The 23,775-nt window shown below is 41.3% G+C and overlaps 1 protein-coding gene across 2 annotated transcripts in view; it reads left to right on the forward strand.

Moving 5' to 3' along the window:
* The window catches only part of EPB41L2 (erythrocyte membrane protein band 4.1 like 2), a 216,598-nt gene that overhangs the window by 124,874 nt on the left and 67,949 nt on the right, over positions 1-23,775 (forward strand). For both annotated transcript variants that reach the window (XM_080806711.1, XM_080806712.1), the window contains exons 4-5: positions 6,429-6,533; positions 22,947-22,989. In XM_080806711.1, the coding sequence (XP_080662837.1) occupies positions 6,429-6,533; positions 22,947-22,989 (148 nt within the window). The remainder of the gene's footprint in view (positions 1-6,428; positions 6,534-22,946; positions 22,990-23,775) is intronic.

The raw sequence follows: 23,775 nt of genomic DNA on the forward strand, positions 1-23,775 counted from the left end.
GTGTGTTGTGAACAGAGTGAAGGCAAAGAGAAGTTGGGAGCCATGAGGTTCATATTGCTGACAAAGCACACACAGGCAAGTTTGATTAGCAGATGAGTTCTTATTGTTCCATGTTATTACATTTTGTATATAGTATTTAATATGGGATAATCGGGTATATTTTCTTTATAAGAGAAGAAGAGAGAAAAAATTATAATTTTTGAATTAGTGTCCAAAAGCAGATCGGTTTTAGGTGGCTTAAGAGTAACTTCTCTGGGTTTTTTGTTATAATTTACTTTGGTCAATCCTTATTGCTTAGCTCATGTTTCTTTCCCTCTTGGCTTGATGGCTTTGCTGTATTGTTTTTAAAAATGTCAAAACCTTTTGAATGTTACTGAGTCAGAATAATAAATAGTGGAAGAAAGTGATCGTAGAGTACTAGATTTCATTTTATGTGGCTAGAGACCCATGCAGTTTCCTTAATTTGAGAGTTTTAAGCATTAATTAGCCTTTACATCTTTTTAAAAAAATTTTTTTAAGATTTTATTTTTATTTTTTATTTTTTATTTTTTTAAAGATTTTATTTATTTATTTGTCAGAGAGAGAGAGAGAGAGAGAGAGCGCGCGAGCACAGGCAGACAGAGTGGCAGAGGGAGAAGCAGGCTCCCTGCGGAGCAAGGAGCCCGATGTGGGACTCGATCCCAGGACGCTGGGATCATGACCTGAGCCGAAGGCAGCCGCTTAACCAACTGAGCCACCCAGGCGTCCCAAGATTTTATTATTTTTAGAGAGAGTGCTTCTGTGCATGTTGGCGGGGCAGTGCAGAAAGAGAGGAAGGAGAGAGAGAGAATTTCAAGCAGACTCCTTGCTGAGTGTGGAGCTGAATGTGGGGCTTGATCTTGTGACCTTGTGATTAAGACCTGAGCAGAAATCCAGTCAGATGCTTATAGCTGACTGAGCCACCCAGGCGTTCCCATTACATCTTTTAATATTGCCTCTCACGTGTTCTCTGTACCGTTTTCAATTAGAGGTTTTTTTTAATTTTGTTTTGTTTTGTTTTAAAGATTTTATTTTTAAGTAACCTCTCCATCCAACTCGGGGCTTAAAGTTACAACCCTGAGATCAAGCATCCCATGCTCCACTGACTGAGCCGGCCAGGTGCCCCTTCAGTTGGAATGAGGAGGTCTACATAGACTTCCAGAAAATTCTGTCCTCCATGTCTGAAATTCTTTCATATTTTCCATCTTTCTTTGCTGCATTCTGGGTAGCTTTTTAAGATCCATCATCCAGGTCACTGGTTTTTTCTGTGTCAAACTCTGTCCATTTGGATTACAATTTATTGTTAACAGGTTTTACTTACAGATATTCTGTTTGGTTCTTTTCAAAATCTGATTTTTCATAGTTATTTCTTGATATTATATAATATTTCTTTAAACAGGTGAAAGTGTTCTGTACTTGAGAATTCCATTATCTATAGTCTCTGAAGATCTAATTCTGATACTGTAATACTCAGTAGTAGTGATGGGTTTCCTTATGTGTGCTTTGATTATTTTGGTTATATTTCTTGGGATTTTATATCTGGGAATCATTTGCTTCAGCCAGACAGCTGGACACATCCAATTCTGAATCAGTTTAAACCAAATTCTTTTTTTTGAGATTTTTGAATCAAAAAGATAATGAGTAAACTGTGTGTGTGTGCATGCACACATGTGTTTAATAAATCATATTAATAGTAATAAAAAATGTTAATGCCGGTCTCCGAAACTGCTTGGCAGGCCAGATCATGGTAATTTTTTTTCTCCTTCATTTCTTGAGAAATGATTTGTAGAACAGTAATCCTGATGTGGAGTAAGTTAGTAAGCATTGTATTAAAATAAGATAGTGCTTTATTTAACCAAATAATTTTGGGAAACGTCAGGTTAAATGATGGTAAACAAGTTTTTTTCATCATAGAACTTCTCAGGATATCTTGCATGCAAACAGGAAGTTTGATGTATAATAGTTAAGTGAGATTTTTCTTTGTCCCACTCTTACTTTCCTTTTGGGGGATGGGAGATATACATGGAACATCTCATGGGACCAGTGGGACCAGTGGAACATGCTTGCTGCTGGAAGTCTGCCTCCTGATACCCTTGGTTTCTGCTTATTGCTTTCTCACTATCCTCACCTCTGTGTTTATACCACTCATCTTGTATTTAAACTTGCTGAGAGAAGATGTGATTGTATGTGGTAATCTTTATCCCAGAGTAAGATAATGTCTTTGAGTAGAGCTATTGTATGAAGCTATATCATGGGTCCTTTGTTTGTATTCTTTGGACCAATTGGACCAGGTCTCTAGTTATTTCTAGAGAGGTAGACTCATAGGACTTTGTTTTCCCTTGGGGGACTTCCTTTTTATTTTCTGTCATTTGGCTGTAAAGTTTCCAGGACCATTTATGTCTTATTTATCATTGTTTTCACGATATCTTAACACAGGAACTAAAACATATTAGTTGCTGGATCAGTCTATGTGGAGCCTTTCAGCTTGGCAAGCTCCGGCAGTCATCTGAGAGTGGAACAGTATACCTGGCAGGCATAATGTATGGCTTGTCCATTATGGATGGTCATTTTTTCCCTCTTACTTTATTCTCCAGTATCTTTTGTAGAGAAATTGGCTTCATCAGACTCTATAAACATCCAAAGTGAAAAAGAAGTTCTTTCGAATATGCTCTTTCTCTGCCTTGTGATGGAAGTAATTTCCTTTCAGATTAATTTCAGATGCCACAGTCTTGGTGAAGCTGTGGTTTTTCTCTGACCCTGTTACTCATCACTTGGTACTTGTATCTTTCAGTACCTGCCCCACGGTATTTCTGCATTTTTGTCTTCCAGCCAGACTTTGAGTTCATGGAGGGTGGAGAGGTTGAATGGAAGCTTAAGTAATATCTGTGTGCAGTTAAGATCTAATCAAGCATTTCAAATACTAGTTTCCTGGAGAAGGGGAGGAGAGAATAGCAGAGAAGCAGTCTGAGCCTCTGGAAGATACTTTGGCATTTGTTGGATGTGGGCTAGTGAAAGAACAGTTGCCAACAGGATTCAGCTGGCCAAGTAAGGCACTTGATTTGGCACGGTGAATGTATTGTCTTATTGGGCAAATGTGGCCTTCACAGTGAGCCGTGAGATACTTGTGATTTCCTTTTACAGTTATGGAGACTCAGTGGCTTGCCTATTGTCACGCTTGTGTAGTAACAGTAAAGTGCCTACAGGCTGTTGGATGACTGGGGGACTGGGTCTGACTCCACCCCCTGTGCGGCTGCCTCTGGGCTGCCCAGCACACCACCACCCAGTTGTGGTGCTGAGCTTTGTGCATGTTTCCCCCTTAGTCCTTCAGGGGAATTCTGTCTGTGAGAGCATGTTTCTATTTTTGAAACTGAAACCAGTGAGAAAGTATGATTTACTAATAAAATTTTACTCTGAGCCTGTGTTGGAATATGTTTTCTCTTTGGACTGAGGTAGGTATATTTTCATAGACATTTGTTATCTGAAATACCCTTTTTACCCTAATTTCAAGTTGTGTTATCACAAAATAGTATGACTTTCCTTTTGATTCCGTGACATTTCTTCATGATATCTACAGCTAACTGGTTTCAGTAGTTTGCTTATTTGAAAGTAGTTGTCACATAGAGCAAGACATTTTAGAAATGATAAGTTTGGGAACTTTATCTGATTGAAGTTCAACTTCTTATATTAGCTTCTGTTGAGTTTTTAGTGTCTTTCTAAGTAAGACAATAATCTCTGTTTTATAGTAGATAAAATGTTCCCTGCAAGTCCTTTGTATCTCGTAAATGCATGGGGGATGATGTCCAAGTAGATAGATGTGGCCCAAGCTGTAGCTGACTGCTGTCTTTGCTATCTCAGATAAGGAAGGTTCCTAACTACAAAGTGGATGCTGAAATTGTAGCTAAGGTCAGTCACTAGAAGCCTGAAGAGGTGAAATGTCATCTAATTAAAAATAAGTATGTTACATATAGTACACTACACAGTTGAATCAGTAAGCATTTTTTGACCACCTGTTATGATGGGCAGCTTTCTGGTCACTGGGCATTCAGAAGTGAACAATGTTGTTGAAATTCATGTCTGAGAATTCACTAATTCTATCTTAAATTATTGATTATCTCTAAAATACTCTTTGGGGCGCCTGGGTGGCTTAGTCAGTTGAGTGTCCTGCTCTTGATTTCCACTCAGGTCATGACCTCAGGGTCACAAGATTGAGCCCTGTGTCGGGCTCCATGCTGAGCATGGAGCCTGCTTAAGATTCTCTCTCTGCCTCTCCCTCTGCACCCCTCCTCCACCCATGTACGTGCACATTCTTGCTTTAAAAAAAAAAAAATTCTTTTATTTGCAACCATATCTCTTCACATCTATTCCAGGTTCCTGTAAAAAAGCATAGTTTTTACTGTACATTTAAGAAAGCCAGCCATCATGCTTTGAGTTCCCTTCTCCTCATAAAATTAATTTAAGATACCTCTAAGCTCAGAATTTTGATTATATAGGTTAATAATTGCATGAAGATCAAATAATGAAATTGAGAGCCTTTCACTGTAAAAGCTTAAGCCAAAAATCTCATGTAAGTGTAATCAGTCACTTTTCATGTTATAGAGCTCACCAGCTTCTAACAATAAGAGCCAATATTGATTAAGCCTGGTATGCCACCCACGCTGTTCTAAGCTCCCTAGATGTCTTATAGCTCACTTAGCACTCACTGCTCCCATGGTGCCTTTTGTCACTCCATTTCACAGATGTGCAAATTAAGGCAAGTAGAAGTAAAGTGGTTTTTCCTTGGCCACATAATTTGTAAATGGTCAAGGTACAGTGCTTGCTATGTTGAAATAATCTGTTGTTTTTTCCTTCTTCCCTCTACTATTTGGTGTAATTCTATTCTTCTTCTTCCTTTTTTTTTTTCCTAAGAAACATTATTATAAAAGGTTCAATAATGAAAGTTCCAGATTCTCCTTTGCATGTCTTTCAGACATGACTTTTCCACCTCTGCTTCCAGAAAGCAGAGGAAGAAAAAGCTAGAGAGAAACAAGCCCTTGAAATTGAGTTTCTCTGAAACTGCTTTTTGCAGTCCCTTATCAGAGTTGTACTTATTTGACATTGAAATGTCCTTCATATCTTATTGCCTTGTTTAAGATACATCTCTGTGAGAGACGTTTATTTCCACACAGTGGATGAATGAATGAGTATCCATTTTGAGAGTGTAAGGGCATTCATCTTGAGGATGAAAATGTCTGAGGGCGTCTTCAGTTTTTGCTTGAGGTCCAATATCTGCTTATATCGTTGTGGGGAAAGGGGAGGCCTGTGTCTGAGACCTCACAGTTGGGCCTGCCCAGGGGTATGCATCTTAATTGGGAATGTCACTGCTTTATGTTTTGTCATGGATTAGACAATGAGCTTTTCTTCTGTGGCTGTTAAAGTCTTTTATATCTCTGTGGATAGCAGTTTCTTAAAGTGGTTTTTTTTTTTTTTAAAAGATTTTATTTATTTATTTGATAGAGATTGCAACTAGTCAGAGAGGCAGGCAGGGAGAGAGAGGAGGAAGCAGGTTCCCGGCTGAGCAGAGAGCCCGATGTGGGGCTCGATCCCAGGACCCTGGGATCATGACCCGAGCCGAAGGCAGAGGCGTTAACCCACTGAGCCACCCAGGCGCCCCTCTTAAAGTGTTTTTTAAAAAAAGATTTTCTCTATTTATTTGAGAGAGAGAGTGTGTGCAAGAGAGAGGTGGGGGGAGGGGGAGAAGCAGGCTCAGGGAGCCTGAGGTGGGGCTTGACCCCAGGACCATGACCTGTGTTAAAGACAGGAGGCTTAACTGACTGAGCCACCCAGGGGGCCCCAACAAAAAAAAAAAACAAAATACAGCAAACTATTTAAGGCAAAAGTATGTTACATCCTTGGAGGCAACTGATTTTATTCTCCCAGTTCTGTTAGTATCTTAAAATTTTGTTCTGAAGACTGAATGTCTCATCATTATCAAGAGAAAGCTTAACTTGAATTGAAAACAATTTTATTTCTGTTCTACCAATATCATGGAACAGAAATCAAACCCAAGTACTGATGGGATAAATGATGTTAGGATACAGTGAAGAGTAGGGCCAAATAATTTTCCTGGGGGAATACCTTATAGATAGGACATAAGCCACCTTAAGGAATTGAGGGGGCCAGTTTGGACATATTTCTGTACTATTTTAAAATTAAATGAACTCCTAGCACCTTACTTTTTGAGACCTTTTTATATTTTTGTGTAGTAGAAAGTAAAGCATAGAGCATTTGATCATGCTTTCATTCTAGAATTTATGCTTTGTGTATATGGTGGGGAGAGGGAGGATTCTAAAGTGAAAAAGTTGTTCCTTCATTTATAGTATTCATGGAATCTTTAGTGCTTGAAAAGTAAAGATACCTTTCTTTCCCCTCAGAAATGTGCTAAGGGACAAGTGTTATTTGACAAAGTGTGTGAACATCTCAATCTCCTGGAGAAGGACTACTTTGGACTTCTATTTCAGGAAAGCCCTGAGCAAAAAGTAAGTGAAATGATTTCACGTTTATTTGTATCCTCATAGAAAAATGTTGTAATTTTTTCTTATGCAGTATAAAACTTTGCTTTAAAACTTAAGACATTTTATATCCATTTTAGAAATTTGGTAAATATAAAAAACCCATGCAGAGAGAATCACCTATAACTTATTGCCCTCGTGTGTATGTTTTTCCACTAATACTGTAAGCAGAGAGAATGGAATGTCTTATTCTGTGTTAATTATTAGAGACTGAAGGAACTGATTTAAAAATTTTTATGTTGGATTTTTAGCTCTTGAATTCACCTGTATGGTAGAAATTAAGCACGCCTGAAAAGCAGGGAAGGAAGCAAATGGGAAGGAATGTCAAGAGTACTGATGTGTACTTACTGGACGCTTGGGAGAGAACGTTTGCCTTGCTGTACAGACTGTGGTGGCTGTGTGGGGTAAATGCATTCTCTGCCCTGTTGGGTTACTGAGAAGCAAAAAAGGAGGTGAGGTAGACTCAAGTAGTAGATTTGAGCGGCCGGGACCCTGTGTAACTCTGTTACACAGTGTGTTGAGATTGTTCTGCTCCAGGAATTTCCCAAGACACTAAACAGGATCAGACTGCTGTAATGCTTGATGCTAAGCATTAGCATTCCAGGGAGCGTCAGGGCTTCTCAGTTTCCTATGTAATTTTAAAGAGAGAACTATTATGGTCAACTATTTTACCAGAACTATTAAAGAGAGAACTATTAATCCAGTCTGGCAATTAACTAACCTGCAGCCTTCTGTCTTAGTCGACTAGTCTAGGCATTTCTAACGCAGTACCATAGGCCAAGTGTTTTATCAACAGTGCTGGAAGGCTGGGAAGTCCAAGATCAAGATATGCGCAGGTTCAGTGTCTGGTGAAGGCCCACTTTCTGGTTCATAAGGTAGTGCCTTCTGTGTCCTCACAAGTGGAAGGGATGGGTACCTCTCTGAGCCTCTTTTATAAGGGGACTACCTACTATTCCTATTCATGAGGCCTCCACCTTCATGACTTCGTCACTTCCCACGGGCTCCACCTCCAAATATTGTCACATTGGAGACTAGGTTTCAACTACAAATGGTATGGACAGCCTCACACATCCATTCAGTCTCTAGTACTTTCTTTCTTCCTTGTTAAGAAAGGACTGTTTCCTCTTTTACTTGACTTTAAGTAATGGGATGTAACTGGGGGAGAAGATACTGAGTGTAGGACTGAAGGATAAAGCTTTCTTCCTGTTGCACCCTAGAGTGAAGCCCTTTTAGCTCTATTAGACTCAGGTTGTGGAGAGACTGGCTGAGATCAGGCTGAGATCGTTACTTTCTTGTATCTAACATTTTTGTCACAGTCGATAGAACAAAATAGTGAGTTGAGGAACACAGGCGGTGAAGTTTATTTGCCCACATGCTGTCATTGTTTATGTGTCCTGGTAATGAAATACAGGGAATTAAGGGTGATAATTACATATAAATCAAGTTTTCTCAATTTGCTTAGTCTTAAAGCGTTATTACTTAATTGGTGGTTTAATTCCACATTTAAACAAAAGACAATTAAATTGCACGCCTGCCTGCAGAATAGTATGCAAGTACTCTTATTAGAATTCTGTTTAGAATACTTTTTGCAGAAGTAGTAACATATTAGATATTTGACTAAATAAACTAGGTGTTCCTTTTAGACATGAAATGAAAAGGTGGTTCTTGATAATATTTCTAGCCCTCTGCCCTTCTGCTGGTCCTCAAAATGGTCCAAGAGGAAGTGATGAGAATTTGCCTATCATTACCCACTCTTTCCTGAGATTACATATGGGGAGAGTCATAAGAGCATTTAAGCTTTGTGAAAGAGAGAAACCATCTAGCATATTGTAAAATAGCATATTGTCTGGTATTTCTGCAACCCTAGATTTACATGTGAAAGAGTGGTATTTAGATAGTAGGATTCACTAGTTTTTATTTTTATAACTTCCAACATATGTGTCTAATCTGTGTCTTTGACCTGAATCTCAGACTCTTTTTAACTGCCTACTGGACACTGCACTCAGTTGTCTCAGAGCAAACTGGCATCTTCCCCTTAAGAGTGGATATTGGTCCCTTCCACTCCTTCCACTTCTTTCCATTGCTTATCAGTCAGAGAGGTCTGTATTTTCTACCTGCTAACATCCCTTGCCTAGTTCTCTTGGTCCACAGTTTTGGCTTTGGTTTAGCCCCTGTCCTCTCTTGCTCTATTTTGTTAGCCTCCTACGGGGATGAATGGTCTGGTCCCCAGCCCCTAGGATCACACTTCACGCTGTTGCTACACGGAGTTCTCAGGAGTGCATATGGGATCTTGGCTCTCCCTGGTTTAGCACCATTGAATGGATCCAATCTGACCCGCTCAGTATGACTGATAAAGCCCTACTTCGTTTGTTTCATTTCTCATTAACCTCCCACATACATACACTCCACATCAAAGTTCTCTCCTAACAAGAGCCCTGTTGATCCATACCATATCTGCTTACACATACTGTTCTTTACATTTGGGACATCCCTTATTTGAATGCCTACTTTAGATTTAAGTACCCTACTCGAGGGGATTCACCTTGACCACTTTCCATCACCATTTCTCCTGTTCCCCACTTGAGGAGAATTGACCATTTCTTCCATCTGCTATTTAGACATTTAGCACAAATCTCATTTGTGTCACCCTTTCTTCCCAGTACTCTAGGAATTTCTTCCCAATACTCTAGGAACTCCACACCCTTGTATTTTTTTTTTTTATAAATTTTTTTTTTAATTTATTTATTTGTTAGAGAGAGAGCGAGCGAGCACAGGCAGACAGAGTGGTAGGCAGAGGCAGAGGGAGAAGCAGGCTCCCTGCCGAGCAAGGAGCCCGATGTGGGACTCGATCCCAGGACGCTGGGATCATGACCTGAGCCAAAGGCAGCCGCTTAACCAACTGAGCCACCCAGGCGTCCCCACACCCTTGTATTTTTATAGCCTCAGTCTTTCCAGACCTTAACAAATATTTATAAGAAATGTTAGCAAGGATATGAAGAAATTGGGACCCTTGTGCATTGGTAGTGGGAATGTTAAATCATGTAGTTATTGCAGAAAACAGTATAGAGGTCACTCAAAAAATTATAAAGAGAACTATATGATCCAGCAATCCTGTTTCTGGGTATATGCCCAAACAAACTGAAAGCAGGATCTTGAAGAGAGATTTGCACACCCATGTTCATTGCAGCATTACTCACAATAGCCTAGAGGTGGAAGCAAGCCAGTGTCCACCCATGAATGAACTGGATAAACAACGTGGTAGATACAAAATGTGGTGAATGGAATATTATCGAGCCTTAAAGAAGGAGATCCTGTCACATGCTATAACATGGATGAACCCACAGGACATTAAGTGAAACAAGCCAGTCACAAAAAGACGACAAGCACTGTGATTCCATTTCTATGAGGTATCCATAGTCAAGCTCATGGAAGCTGAAAGTAGAACGGTGTTTGCCAGGGACTAGGGCAGGGGGGAAATGGGGAGCTGTTGTTCCATGGATATAGAGTTTCAGTTGTGCAAGATGAAGTTTCAGAATCTGTTGCACAACAATGTAAGTATAGTTAGTACTGCTGAACTATATACTAAAAAATAGTGAAGATGGTAAACTTTAGGTTAAAAAAATTCCCTGCATGTGGGGCACCCGGGTGGCTCAGTGGGTTAAAGCCTCTGCCTTCTGCTCAGGTCGTGATGCCAGGGTTCTGGGATCAAGCCCTGCATCAGGCTCTCTGCTCAGCAGGGAGCCTGTTTCCTCCTCTCTCTCTGCCTGCCTCTCTGCCTACTCTCTCTCTGTCAAATAAATGAAATCTTTAAAAAAAATAAAAAAATAAATAAATTCCCTGCATGCAAATCAGCATACTACTGCAAATCCAGCAGTAAATAGTTAAGACAAAGACTGTCTTCACGGATGTCCCCACTATGCTCCAGCTGAGGAGACGATGAAAAACTAAGCTATATGGTTATCAAAATTTGATTACCGCTCTATAGGAAAGGGTATTAATGGTGAGGACAGCTAAGAGAGAATGCTGCTTAAGGAAGGAGAGACCTAAAGTGGGTGGGCTTGGGCTACCTGGGGGGGGGGGTGGGCTGAGAGGGGGTTGAACAGCACTGCTCACCAAAAGGAGGACATGGCCTCAGATGAAGTTGTGGTAGCAAAAGACAAGTAAAGAATTTCTTTTTAAGATGTATTTATTTATTTGAGAGAGAGAGAGACAGAGTGAGCAGAGGGAGACAAGCAGACTCCCTGCAGAGTGGGGAGCCTAACCAGGACCCTGAGATCATGACCTGAGCCCAAACCAAGAGTCAGATGCTTCATCAGCAGCCACCCAGATGGCCCTTGTCAGATAATGAATTTAAGAGAGATTGAGGAAGGAGGTAAAAGCAATCTGATGACATAACACCAGTAAGGCCTAGATTTTTAGATGGAGGGAGATCCCATTTAGTGAGTTGGGGAGGGCCTAGTCAGGGGGATGGTAGGGTGTATCATGAGTGTCATTTCAAGACATGTTGACTTTAGGTCAGATAACAACTTTTAGAAGAACAAGTAAATTTTATATATATTTTAAAGAATGAGTGCTAGTATTGCCTGGGTGGCTCAGGCAAGTAAACATCGACTCTTAATTTTGGCTCAGGTCATGATCTCAGGGTTGTGACATTGAGCCTCACATCAGACTCTGTGCTGGATGTGGAGCCTGCTTAAGATTCTCTCTCTTCCTCTCCCTCTCTCTCTGTGTCTCCCCCCGCCACCCCCCCCCCCCTTTTTAAGTGGCTTCTGGCATGGAAGAAATTCTCCAGGTGGAACTCCAGAGTTCAGTGTGGTGGTTTTATTTCTGGACGGGAATATCCTATTTATATTGAGGCGCCAAGTTAGGCATACTTATTTATAACTTCATTTTAGAATTAGAAAGTGACATAAAAAATATTCTGAATGGGGGTCAGGGTGACTCATTTAGTTAAACATCTGACTCCTGTCTCAGCTTAGGTCTTGATCTTAGGGTTGTGAATTTGTGAGCTCCATGTCTAAACAAAAGAAACATGACTATGAATAGATGATCGTTCCGGGATTCTCACAATGCACCAGGCAGTATTCTATGACTTCACACATGTTGTCTCCTACAACCCTAAAAAGTTGATATTGTTAAGCACACTTTGAGCTGAGGCATAGAGCAGTTAAATAATTCACCCAAGGCCACCGAAGCAGTAAAAAATCGAAGGTAAGATTCAAAACCAGGTAAACTAGGAAGGAAAAAAAAATAGAAAACATAACCGTTCTTAACTTTGTCAGTTAAGGCATAAGAATGGGTACACTATTTTATAGCTATCCTGACTGGAAAAATGGAAGAATGTCGTCTTGCCTTAGAGGGATTTTTCATCTTATGAAATCCTAAAAACATCCTGCAAGACTTCATATATGGATTGGTGGAAAGTATTACGTGCTGTGTTCCCAATATGAGTTTTCCAGTTGATGTTTCTGTAATGGTGTCAATAAATTTAAGGGACGACTTGACTTACCAGTACTGATTGTGAGATTCCATGCCAGTGCTTCTCTAAAGTAACATCCCCTTCCCCCCCCGCCCTTTTTAGACTTATTTATTTTTTACGGAGAGAGGGAGAGAGAGAGGGAGAGAGAGAGCACGCACAAGAGCTTGTGCAGGAGGGGCAGAGGGAGAGGGAATCCCAAGCGGACTCCGAGCTCAGTGCAGAGCCCAATATGGGGCTCCATCTCATGACCCTGAGATCATGACCTGAGCTAAAACCAAGAGTCAAATGTTTAATGGACTGTACCACTGAGGCACCCCAAGGAACTTTTTCCTTCTTGTCAGAATTAGCTGGGGGATGAATTCCCAAATAGGAATCCTATTTTTCTGCTATCCAGTCTTTCTTACTGTTAACTCCACACAGGCACCCACACATGTACGCACGCACCCCACCACTTAGGCTCACTGGCTATGCCATGTTTCCATTCTTCCCAGTTTAAAAATAGTGGTATTGCTGTTTATATATGGGATACTGAAGGACGTTATGTTATGGGCTGTGTTAAGTAGGTGGGATATAACCTTATCCCTCACACATTTGGGGAAAGAAAATAGATAAACTTTTTGGTCAATTTCTTAGTCCATTTGGGTTGCTATAACAAAATATCAGACTGGATGGCTTATCAAAACAAATCTTTCACATTTCTGAAGGCTAGGAAGTTCAAGGGCAGGGTGCCAGCATATTTGGTATCTGGTGAGGATCTACTTCCAGATTTACAGACCGTGTCCTCTTGCGGTGTCCTCACATGGTGGAAAGGATAAAGGAGTTCTATGGAGTGGCTTTTGTAAGGGGTGCTAATCCCGATCGTGAGGGTTCCATTCTCATGACCCAGTTACCCCCAAAGGCCCCACCTCTTAACACCATCATTTTGGACATTAGGATTTCAACATAGAAATTTTAGGGGGACACAAACCTGACCATAACAGTCAGGCTAATATTATCCGAGTACGTAGTTTCTAGTAATCTCAGTTCAATGACACAATTTAATATTCCCTGTCCTAAATGTCAGCTGGACATTTGTTAATGACTAGCTAGGGGACACTTGCAAGTTTTATTAACTTGACAAGGGTCTGAAAATTTTATATTATTGTATATTGGCAAATCTACAAATTTTAGAAGTGATATTAGCAGGTTAGTAATAACATTCTGTCCTAGAAATTGAGAATTTTGACCAATATACTGGACAGGGGCAGAAAAGGGACATTCTGCCTGGAAGAAAAGGAGTAGCTTCAGTGTGAACAAGGACAGTGTGCGTGAGGAATTTCTGGCTGTTTGATGGGGCTGCAGGGTGCGGCAGCTCCCGAGTCTCTGTACAGAAGGGACCTGGAGCAACTGGCAAGTTGGAAGGAGGAGCTGGGACTTGTCTTGACGCTGTGTTTCCTCAGCAAACACAGTGGGTTTTTTTTTTTTTTTCAATTTTTAAAAATGATTTTATTTATTTATTTGACAGAAAGTAGGAGAGCACAAGCAGGGGGACTGTCAGGAGGAGAGGGAGAAGCAGGCTCCCTGCTAAGCAGGGAGCCTGATGTAGGACTTGATCCCAGGAACCCGGGATCATGACCTGAGCCAAAGGCAGTTGCTTAACCAGCTGAGCCACCCAGGCGCTCCAAGCACAGAATTTAACTTACATCATGGGTAAATTTCGGGTGCCTTGTGGGGAATCCTGATGATCCTGGGAAAGCTAGGCAAACAACATTTTTTGGAAGGTCTTGTATCTTGTGCTAAGGACTTTTATCCTGATAGGAAGGGTTTTTAGAAAGTGACGTGGTTTGCATTTCAGAAAGAGTAACCTGTTGGTGGTTTGGAGGGAGATTATAGGGGACTGAGACCAGAGGAAGGAAGGTCAGTTGTCTAGTCCAGAGGTGATGGAAACTAGGGCATGACATAAGGAGAAAAGACAGAGAGATAGAGATACTGAGTAGGGAATGTCTGTAGATGACTTTGTGGCCCACCATCTCTGTGGCATGAGGGCGATGGAGGGGTTGGCAGGATAAGTCCCACATTTGGCACTTGGTAGCTGAGAAGCTTGTTGGAGACTTTTTACAAAGGGACTTTGGAGGAGGAACAGCAGTTTGGGGTCGGGGGTGGAGATAAAATCTCATTTTCATTTTGCTAAGTTGGAAATACTGGTAGGTTGTTGGCTACATGACGTTTGGGGATCAGGAAGTGGGTAGGTGAGGGCTGAGGAACGTTAACAGTTTACTGAATATGAGAGTGGGATGGGACACCTGCCTGGCCCAGTTGGTTAAGCACTTGCCTTAGCTCAAGTCCTGATCCAGGGATCCTGGGATCGAGCCCCGTATCAGGCTCCCTGCTCAGCAGGGAGTCTGCTTCTCCCCCTCTCTCTGGTCCCTCCTCACTCCTCCCCAGCCCATGTTCATGCTCACTCTCTCGCTCTCAAATAAGTAAATAAAATCTTAAAAAAAAAAAAAAAAGAATGTGAGATATTTAAGAAAATTTGGCTATGAGGAGAGGTCAGGTGGAAGAATGAGACAGGAGAATAGAGGCCGGCACCGTCCAGTAGAACTTCATGATGCTGAGATGTTCTAGACCTGCTCTGTCTGTCTAGTATGGCAGCCACGAACCACAGATGGCTATTGATACCTTGAAATATGGCTGGTGTGACTGAGGAAGTGAAGTGAAATTTTATTCAACAGTACAAGTTTAAATTTAAGTAGTCTCTTGTGACTGCTGGCTATTATACAGCACATTTACTAAGGATTTGGGGGGTTGACAGATTTGCTCAGATGGAAAGAACTGGCCGTGGGGATGCCTGAAGAAAGGGTAAGGTTGGAGAGAGAGGAAAGGGATGATGATGTAGGACTCTGAAGTCAAGAAGAGGGTAAGTCTTGAGTAAAACGAGCAGCTTCATCCCCTGAGTCTGCAAGCAGTAAGCCCAGGAGTGGTGCAGCCAGAAGTAAGTCTGTGTCAAGTGTGTGGGCTCAAAGCTCTGAATCCTCTGCTAAGAGTGACGAGGGGGTAGCACTGGGGACCCAGAGAGGCAGGTGACTAAGAGCAAGTATGTGGATTGCTGTTGACAGTGCAGCTGAGATTGGAGCTCATACAGTAGTGATGGCAGCAGAATATATTGCTGTGTGCCCTCTGCACCCTGGGGGTAGTAATGGAGAAATGGAGTATTGTGGGGGTTCCCAGTTGGCAGTGGTTATGGTAAGATCAACGGATGATCTAGAAAATGGGAGCTGCTGCTGGAATGGTAATCTAGCTGATTATTCACGGGGACCCGGTGGGGGAACATAGCTGAAGCTGAAATGGGATAACGATTTGGGAAAGAATGGCGGGGGCCAAGGGATGAAAGTCCAAAGAAGCTAAGAACAGTTGCGGTGAAAATAAATGCATAGAAAATTAGGAGAGGAAGGGGTTGTATCTGAGAGTAGGATGATGAAGTCTAATGAGGTGAACTCTGTGTGATGACAGGACCTCACGTTCTGCATGAGAAAGGATGGCTGGAGTTCAGGAGAAGCTCAGGTCCTTGAGGCAGAGAGTATTAGGATAAAGTTAAATTTGGGGAGGGGTTCTATATAGGATCCTCACTGATGAAAAGTGCAAATGTTTGAAAAGGAACTCCTTATTTTACCTTGTAGTTTTTCTTGTGACACGGGAGATGAAAATGCCCATACAGTTAGGCACAGGCTTTGTTATCTAGGCTTTAATCATAGAACATGGAGGGAATAAACGGGGGGGGGGGTCCTTTCTGAGATGCAGACTTGTCAGAACATGAATGCTCACATGTAATTGACAGTATATTTTTCATGTATAATCTGACATGCTTTCATAACTTTTGCATAATTTTTTATTCCTTGTCACTGATGGAAACAAAATTCAGTCCTCAAGATGTCTAGGCAAAAAAACTCTTATTTTTCTAATATAGATTTGAATGGTGTCCTAATTTTTCCACAGAATATCATTTCCATTGTATCAACTTAGCTTAATCAGTCCTGTTGAGCTTGAAACCCACGCAGTTTCAACAATAGGATACTGTATGGTACAGGAATTTAAGCTGCTTGCTTCATGCTGGATGTTATCCGTATTTATAGAAGTTTCAGTCACTTATTTCAACATAAATTGAAGTTGAGGTAAACCCATAGTTATTTGTATGAAAATTTTCCATGGAGAGAAAATCCAAACTTCCCTTCACTTTTAGTGTAGTACTGTGTCTCCTGGTTGAGATCTTGGGTTGGAAGCCTTTCAATTTACTCTTAAGTATGAAAATCTATCATTATTACTGTTAGAACTTTTTAATGTCTCTTGAGAAGTTTTATGTAAACTTTACTATGGAAAATGCCATTAAAAATATGTGGAATCAAGCAACATGTTGCTCATTTATATGTGGAATTTCGAGTCCATATAGTTCTTGTATTCCTGTCTAACTGGAACCATCATTAAGGGTTTTGGACTCTCTTTAAAGGGAAAAATATTGTCTTGAATTTTTGATGTTAATAGAGTTTGGCACCTGGCCCAGGATTATATTATTTTGCTTCAAGCCATATTGAAAGCGGAGTTTGTTACAAGTGAGTTGTTATCCACAGCTAACTTTATGAAAGTTGATTAAAGTGTTTGTCTGATAGCGTGACCATTTCCCTCCAGAAACTCGAGCTAAAAACACAAATATTAAACTTTGTCATATATAAACTATTCTTTAATAAAATTCTATATTCAGTCCAGTGGCAACTTCTAATCCAAAGGCAGAAGTTTGAATCACGTTCTCCCAGATGCATAGTGAACATTTTGCTGTAACACAGAAAGCCTATAACTTTTCAGCTAACACCAGCATTAGGGCGGTGTTCTGTTAGACCTCATTTAGGCAAAGGTATAATAAAGGGGATCTGCTTCAGCGCTATAAATTCTTAAAGGAAATTGCAGATTTTAGGCAAACTTACACTTTTAACATTCGATAATACAGGGTCGGGTGAATTCAATGTCTCAGACCAGGCCAGACTGAGAAGCACCACAGGTGAGTGAGAAAGGCACAGTTAAGCATTTTGAAAAAACTTCTAACTCTGGGTCTTAGCATCCAGCCTGAAAGGGAGTCAGGTGAGATGGACATTTCCGGGGTGGTGGGGTTGGGGGGGGGGATTTGGAGGTAGGTGTTGTGAGGGTGTCCTGGGTCTATCTAGGTCTGCTTTGCTCAGTGGCCTGCAGCCAGGCAGCAGCCCGTCCGGACTGCCGGTTGGGCTGCCGCTGGTCGATGGGCTTGGCCTCTCTTCTTTGTCCGGTGGAAGTGGTTAGCACCTTGGCAGAATAAAGACTATGGAGCTTGACATTATTGGATACAGGTGTTTAGTGTGATGTGGTGGAGTTCAATGACACACTTGTACGTAGGAACGTGGAAGGCAGTGATCTGCTAAGGCTTTCTGTGGGAGGTTGTCAACAATAGAATATTTAACCAGTGAAGGCTGGGCGTCTAGCTGTCAAGCCAGTTAAAGGACTCGAAAATGTCTCTCTACCTTCAACTTTTGGGAAAATACATTAAAAGCCATCTGTGGCCATACTGCTCAAAGGATGGTCCAGGGGACCCCAGCATAGGTGCTACCTAGAATTTGTTAGAAAGGAAAATTCCAGGTCCCTATGGTGGACATAGGAGTCGTAATCTGTGTTTTGACCAGATCTTCAGGGGACTCAGGTAAACCTTTAAGGCTTAAGAAGCACCGTGTAGGGGGACCAGATATTCTTTTGAGGTGACACAATTGTAGAAGTTTGGAGCGTTAAAAAAGCCAAGGGAGTAGGGGGCCCTGATAAGCCCAAGTGGCTCATGGTTCCAGATGTGTGCCAACAGCCATGGACACTTAGGTAAGAGTGAGGCCATACCCGTTATGTGTGGACGTTTAGACCAAATTGTCTCTCAGGTTTTTCCTAACACCAGTGTGTTATGAATCTATATGTAACAATTCATAATCAAGGGTTTATCTTTTTGTTGATGTTTTTGATGTTCGAGGATAATTGAAAATCACCTTTATTTAACCCTTTTTTTCTGGTAATGGATATTAGAAATGTCGTAGAGCAGACTTGGCTAACCACGACTGTTTTACCTTCATATTTGTAGTGATCATGAATAGGGGAGCAGAGCCTCTCTAACTGACAGAAGCACTTCAATCCCAAAAGAAATATGTGTATAGATACTTGCTTTGGTCCTTATATTTCTGCAACCTTGTAAGGCAGGTTTTTGTTTGGTTTTTAACTTTTTGTGTGTGTCATTTATTCCTTTGGCAGTTTAGTGAGTTCTGTGGGGTGCTTCTCAGAACAGTGTTTTAACTGTATGATAAAAGTACACAGGCCTATAAAGGAAGCCAATAAATTCCATTCCCCAAATACTCATTAAATTTGGGATAGTCACCAGCATCTAATCCCTACAGTCATTTTGAAATATCGATTAGCTTAAGAGAGATTTCAAGATCTGCAGCAACTGTAGTGGGACAGCTAAGAGTACTGCTGAAATTAACCAGGTTTTTTCTCCTGCATTCATAATAATTGATGGTAAAATGCTAAATTTCTTAGAGCTCAGTGAAAGTAAGGATGTATCATTTTGTTCCCCCACTGATTCATAGTCTTCCAGTTTCATGTTCTAAGATGATTCAGTAACTCTGGATTCTAGGACCCCATTTTAATTTCGGTTTACTTCTTTTGGAAGCCTATGATAGGATTCCTTGTAGTTTTTATTCATTCCTTGGTTTACCTGATGTTCATTCGGAAAATAAATATGGATTGAGTTCATACGTTGGGTACAGAGTGGTGGTAAAAAGGGGAAGGTGAGGAGGATACCAAATGGAGTGAATTACACGCCCTGCCCTTAAGTGTAGCTGCCAAAATACTTCTATTTCTAAGAAGCCAAGATAAATTTTATTGAAATCTGGTGTGGATTTAGCTCTTTCTTAAAAAGTTTTGCCTTGTTGCTTGTATCTTAAGGTTTGGGAAACACTGAGAAAAATCCTCCCCATCTGGCCCGATTATGAATTGCCTGAAACTGTCACTTAAAATAGAGATTCTCAGGCCCCTTCCCTGGAGAACGTTTCAGGTGGGCCATGGGGAAAACCGTCTTTTTAACAAATTTGCCAGATGGATTCTTATCTGACAAAACTTAGTAGAGCTTAGCTAGATAATACTTTAACAGGTGCATAGAAATGTATGCACTAGTGATACTGGTAATTATTTTTGTGAGAAGGGATTGTACTGTTTAATGTGTTGCCTTTGTTTCCAGGAAGGTTCTTCCCTATAGTCCGACAGCTTAAAGGGCTGACATTATCCAGACAGTTTTCTATAAAGAAAAGGGGTCTAATTTTTATTTCATCTGGCCCATGAAGATAGTGTGTCTGATTTATTATTTTTTGTGGGTAAAAATATTCATATAAATATTAATTTCTTTAATATAGAACTTCTTTAGCATATCAGCTTTGGAAATACAAAGTTGTGTGAAGAAAGGATATATATCCAAAGGTGATGGGCCAGTTTATCATTGCAAAAAAGCCCATCTCTTAAAGGCACTGGGTAAAGTACTTTGCATTTGTACTTACTTTTCAGGAGGCATTTGAAGGAATGGTTGAAAAGAACCAGCCTGTGAGGTACATATTGTGATCCTCACCTAGAATTGAGCAGACTGAGGCTTAAGGAAGCCAAAGAATGAGCCCAGGGTCACAGAGTTGGTGAAAGCCAGAATTGGACTCCGTGTACCTCTCATTCCAAAGTCTATAAATGTAATGGCCAAATTTTTAAAAGAATTGGAATTTTGCACCATAATCTCTCATGGTGTGTGTGTGTGTGTGTGTGTGTGTGTGTGTGTGTGTGTGTGTTTCCATGTGTGTGTCCCTATATGCACACATATATACCCGCATGCATTAATGTCCTTCTCGGATGCCTTTTTCCCTCCTTCTGTGTCTGCTTCTTGATCCATCTAGCCCTCTTCAAGTGTCAAAATCAAGAAATTTATTTTTACTTGTTAAATATTTATTTGTTATATACTTGTATGTTATATATATGTTACTAGTTTGTAATTGATAATGCAGATAGTAGACTTCTATTTCTTTTAAAAGTCACATTGTCTTTTTTTGCCTTTTGACGTATGAGTTTATGGCCCTAGACGATAAAATTCTATCCCACTCAGGATGTTGGTACTCAGAGGAGCTAATTATTCAAATAATAGCCACTCTAATAAAAGTACTCTAACTTTGGTCTTTTAAGATGACCAGAGCATGGCAGTGGGCAGATATCAGTCAATAGCTATTAATTTAGTACTTAATGGTTGCCCTAAAGCTGCTGAGTGCCGTGGAGGATACAGGTAATGGGGTCTCTGATTATCCCTGCAGAGTTGTGCGAGGGTGGGGGAGACCTCCTGACTCCACAGGGAGTGTTGGGGAAGTGAGCGTGCTCAGCAAAGGGAAAACCAGTTGGCAGGTGGCCGGAATCCCTTCTGCTGCCACTGTTGGGTCACATCAGTAAACTCAGGCCACTTTGTGGGTGGGTCGGGGTCTGAAGAAAGGGAAAGAAGCCACTTCAGTCTTCCAGTATTCTGGCTGGCCGTACTGTGGAAAGGGGCCGGGAGAATGACACCGCGTCTGAATGTGGCTGGCTGGTGTGTGGAAACTTCTCACTCATCCTCCCGGGTCTGTAGAGCTCTTTCACACTCTCCGTGCTGTGCAGAAACCCTGCAGGGACTTTGTACAAGGGATTGGGACTGCAGGTGAGAATGAAAGGTGCCAAGTGACGGGGACACAGGGCGATACCTTGGGGTCCCAGAAGATGACGCTGCTCCCGCCATTGTCCTCCGCCTTCTGCGGCAGGCATCTGTAGCACCTGTCACAGAGTGAGACCTGGAAGGGTCTGTCTGAGTTGTTGGAGACCAGGGAAGTCGTTTCCCTTCATGCTCTCTCTGTGTTCATGTTGTGAGGGTCCCCCCCCCTTCAGTTGACGAGCCGTTGTCGCTGATTCAGTTTCTTACTTGTGGTTGTTGCTTCCTTGGATGAAAGGCCACAACACATCGGACCCTTCTTCGCCTCTTCCCCAGCTTCTCCCTGTCTGGGCTATAGACTGAATGGCGTGTTTTTCTCTTTCCTGTGTACCCTCCTCACACCCGGCCATTTGTAGGCCAGCTGTTGTGGGGAGACAGCAGCTGCAGGGCAAGGAAACTGAATGCCAGGCTCTTTCCTAAGGGGAGAATTCGAGCTGCTCCCCAACTTAGCACTGGAGGTACCATGGGAGCGTCCCACTGGCCCTCCGCGTCGATGGGCCATGCAGCTGGGACACCAGTAATGTGAAACTCAGCCAAGCTCTGGTAGTTCTTTATTGATATGTTTGGATATCACCAGTTTTAAAACAGAGCATGCACACCTTGGGTCCTTGCTGTCCTGAGCGCAAGCCGTGAGCAGTGTAGTAAAACCCACTTTGTTTTCAAAACCGCCTCTTACTACTTTTTAATAATGGGAGTTAATGTTCTGTTGTTCCAGTTCAATAGGATTGTTAAGACAGTAGGCTGTTATTTTCTGCCTAACGACAAACATCTTAATTATTTGCTTTATATAGCTGAAGAAAATTCTGTTTAAGCACAGATGTTATGTTATTTGGGATACTTTTAGAATAAATGAAACTTATTTATTGTAAAGCCAATTATAGTTGACCCTTGAATAACATGGGGTCATTAATAAAGAGACAAGTGTGAAGTGAGTATTTGAGTGGTGTGGGTCCATTTATGCACAGATCCTTTCAATAAATACAGGACAGTTCTGTAATTGCTCATGATTTTCTTAACATTTTCTTTTCTCTTTATTATAAGAATACAGTGTATGACATATATAAAATATGCATTAATTGATTTGTTTATGTTTTTGGTAAGCCTTCTAATTAATGGGAGGCTATAGTAGTTAAGCTTTGGAGGAGTCAAAAAAGTTATATGTAGAGTTTTGACTGGGGGTGTCAGCACCCCTAACCTCCACATTGTCTGGACCTTAACTATTTCAGTTGGTATATTGTATCTTAAAAAATATATTTGTTCTGCGTTAATGAAGATAAAGTAAGGTGAACTTTGAGAGGTTTAACTTGAAGAAGGCAGGGGAAGTAAAAAATATATAGACAAAAATGAAATATAAATAACTTTTTTGGTTGGGTCTTTGGCTGTTAACTTGGAGAGATAAATGTTTAATGCCCTTAGGTGGTTTGAAGCCACGCAGTCCAAATTTTTTTTTTTTTTTTTTTTTTAAGATATAGTGGTTTCCTAGAACCTTTCTCAAAGGGTAGAAAGGGGGAAGTGAAAGGGAGTGCCTTATGATTTGACTCCCCACTTGGCGTGAAGTTTAGAAAGGATGTTACATGAAGAACAGGAAGGACACGGCCAGCTCCAGCCTGACAGTACTTCTCCAGAGCGTTGTATAGTTGCAGGGGAAAAAGTGTGGGCTTCCGTAGTTGAGGTAATCGTGTCAGATTGGGGTGTATATACTCTGAAGAGCCAGTTATTGTCCTTGCCTCAGCTCTCACTTCCATGCCTACCGGAGCTGACTGCTGGCAATTCTGTTACAGAATAAGGACTACATGTAGATATATTGTGTCTCATCATTTGGATAGATGTTTGCTTTCAGATCCAAGAAAATGAGGCCCAAGAGACCCACCTTAAAAGTGTTTTAGTGTTTTATCTATAACACACACACACACACACACACACACACACACACACACACACACTTAAAAACAAATCAATACTTAGCCCAGTGGAATGCTAATAGGTGAAAGCTGCTCAGAATAAGAATTTATGTTTACACTTAAGTATGTGAACTGTAAACTGTTCCATTTTTGGACTCTGAAATATGTTTTATGGCTTAATTAACCTTTTTCCCCCCCTCCTCCTGTAGAACTGGCTAGATCCTGCAAAAGAAATAAAGAGACAACTGCGAAGTGAGTATTTAAATAATCTTACTTCTTACTTCATCTTTACATTTATTTCTGTCTTTAATGAAATTCATAGGAATGTTGACTGGAATACTAGTGATTTGTGCATTTATATCATAAAGGAAGCTAAGGGTACTAACAGTATTTTTGTAGAATCATGACTTTGATACATGGCTTAACGACTATTCTGGTCAGGAGGTTCTAGACTCCTAGTCCTAAATATTCCCTCACAATGTCTACCACTATGAAGTAATATCTGACCTTTCTTCTGGGAAAAGAATGAGGAGCTGCTTTGTGTAACTTTCACTGTTGATGTAAATTCTACTCCAGGCAACGAATTATGATGGCTTTGTCTACTTTGTTTTGGAAGTGTGTAATTGGTTTAATTAATGGGCTTGTCTCTGGCCCCAGAGGCGTAGACACATGGCTCCTTGATGTACTGGAGCACAGACTCCAGGGTAGGAAAGCCTGGGTACACCATCTCTTCAGTCCTCTGTGACGATCGCCTTCTCTACTCTTTGTTCCACTGTCCAGGACCTGTTCCGCATGCTTTTTGCATCTGGGTTTCTAGTCCGTCCTGTTGCATTTCCCATTTGCTCTCATGGTAGACTTCTGAAGTGACTTGAGCTCTGTCCCCTCACCAGCCACAGCTCCTTCAGCGGTTCAGCCTCTGCACGTGGCCTTGCCTGTGGCCGGTCTTAGAATATCTGTGCCAGGAAACGTCATTGCTCCAGAAAACTCTCTGCTAGGGATCCGGATACTCAATTTACTTCAGGATGGGTGAATGACCAA

Source organism: Martes martes (assembly GCF_963455335.1).
Source record: "Martes martes genome assembly, chromosome: 6".
Taxonomy (NCBI): Eukaryota; Metazoa; Chordata; class Mammalia; order Carnivora; family Mustelidae; genus Martes; species Martes martes.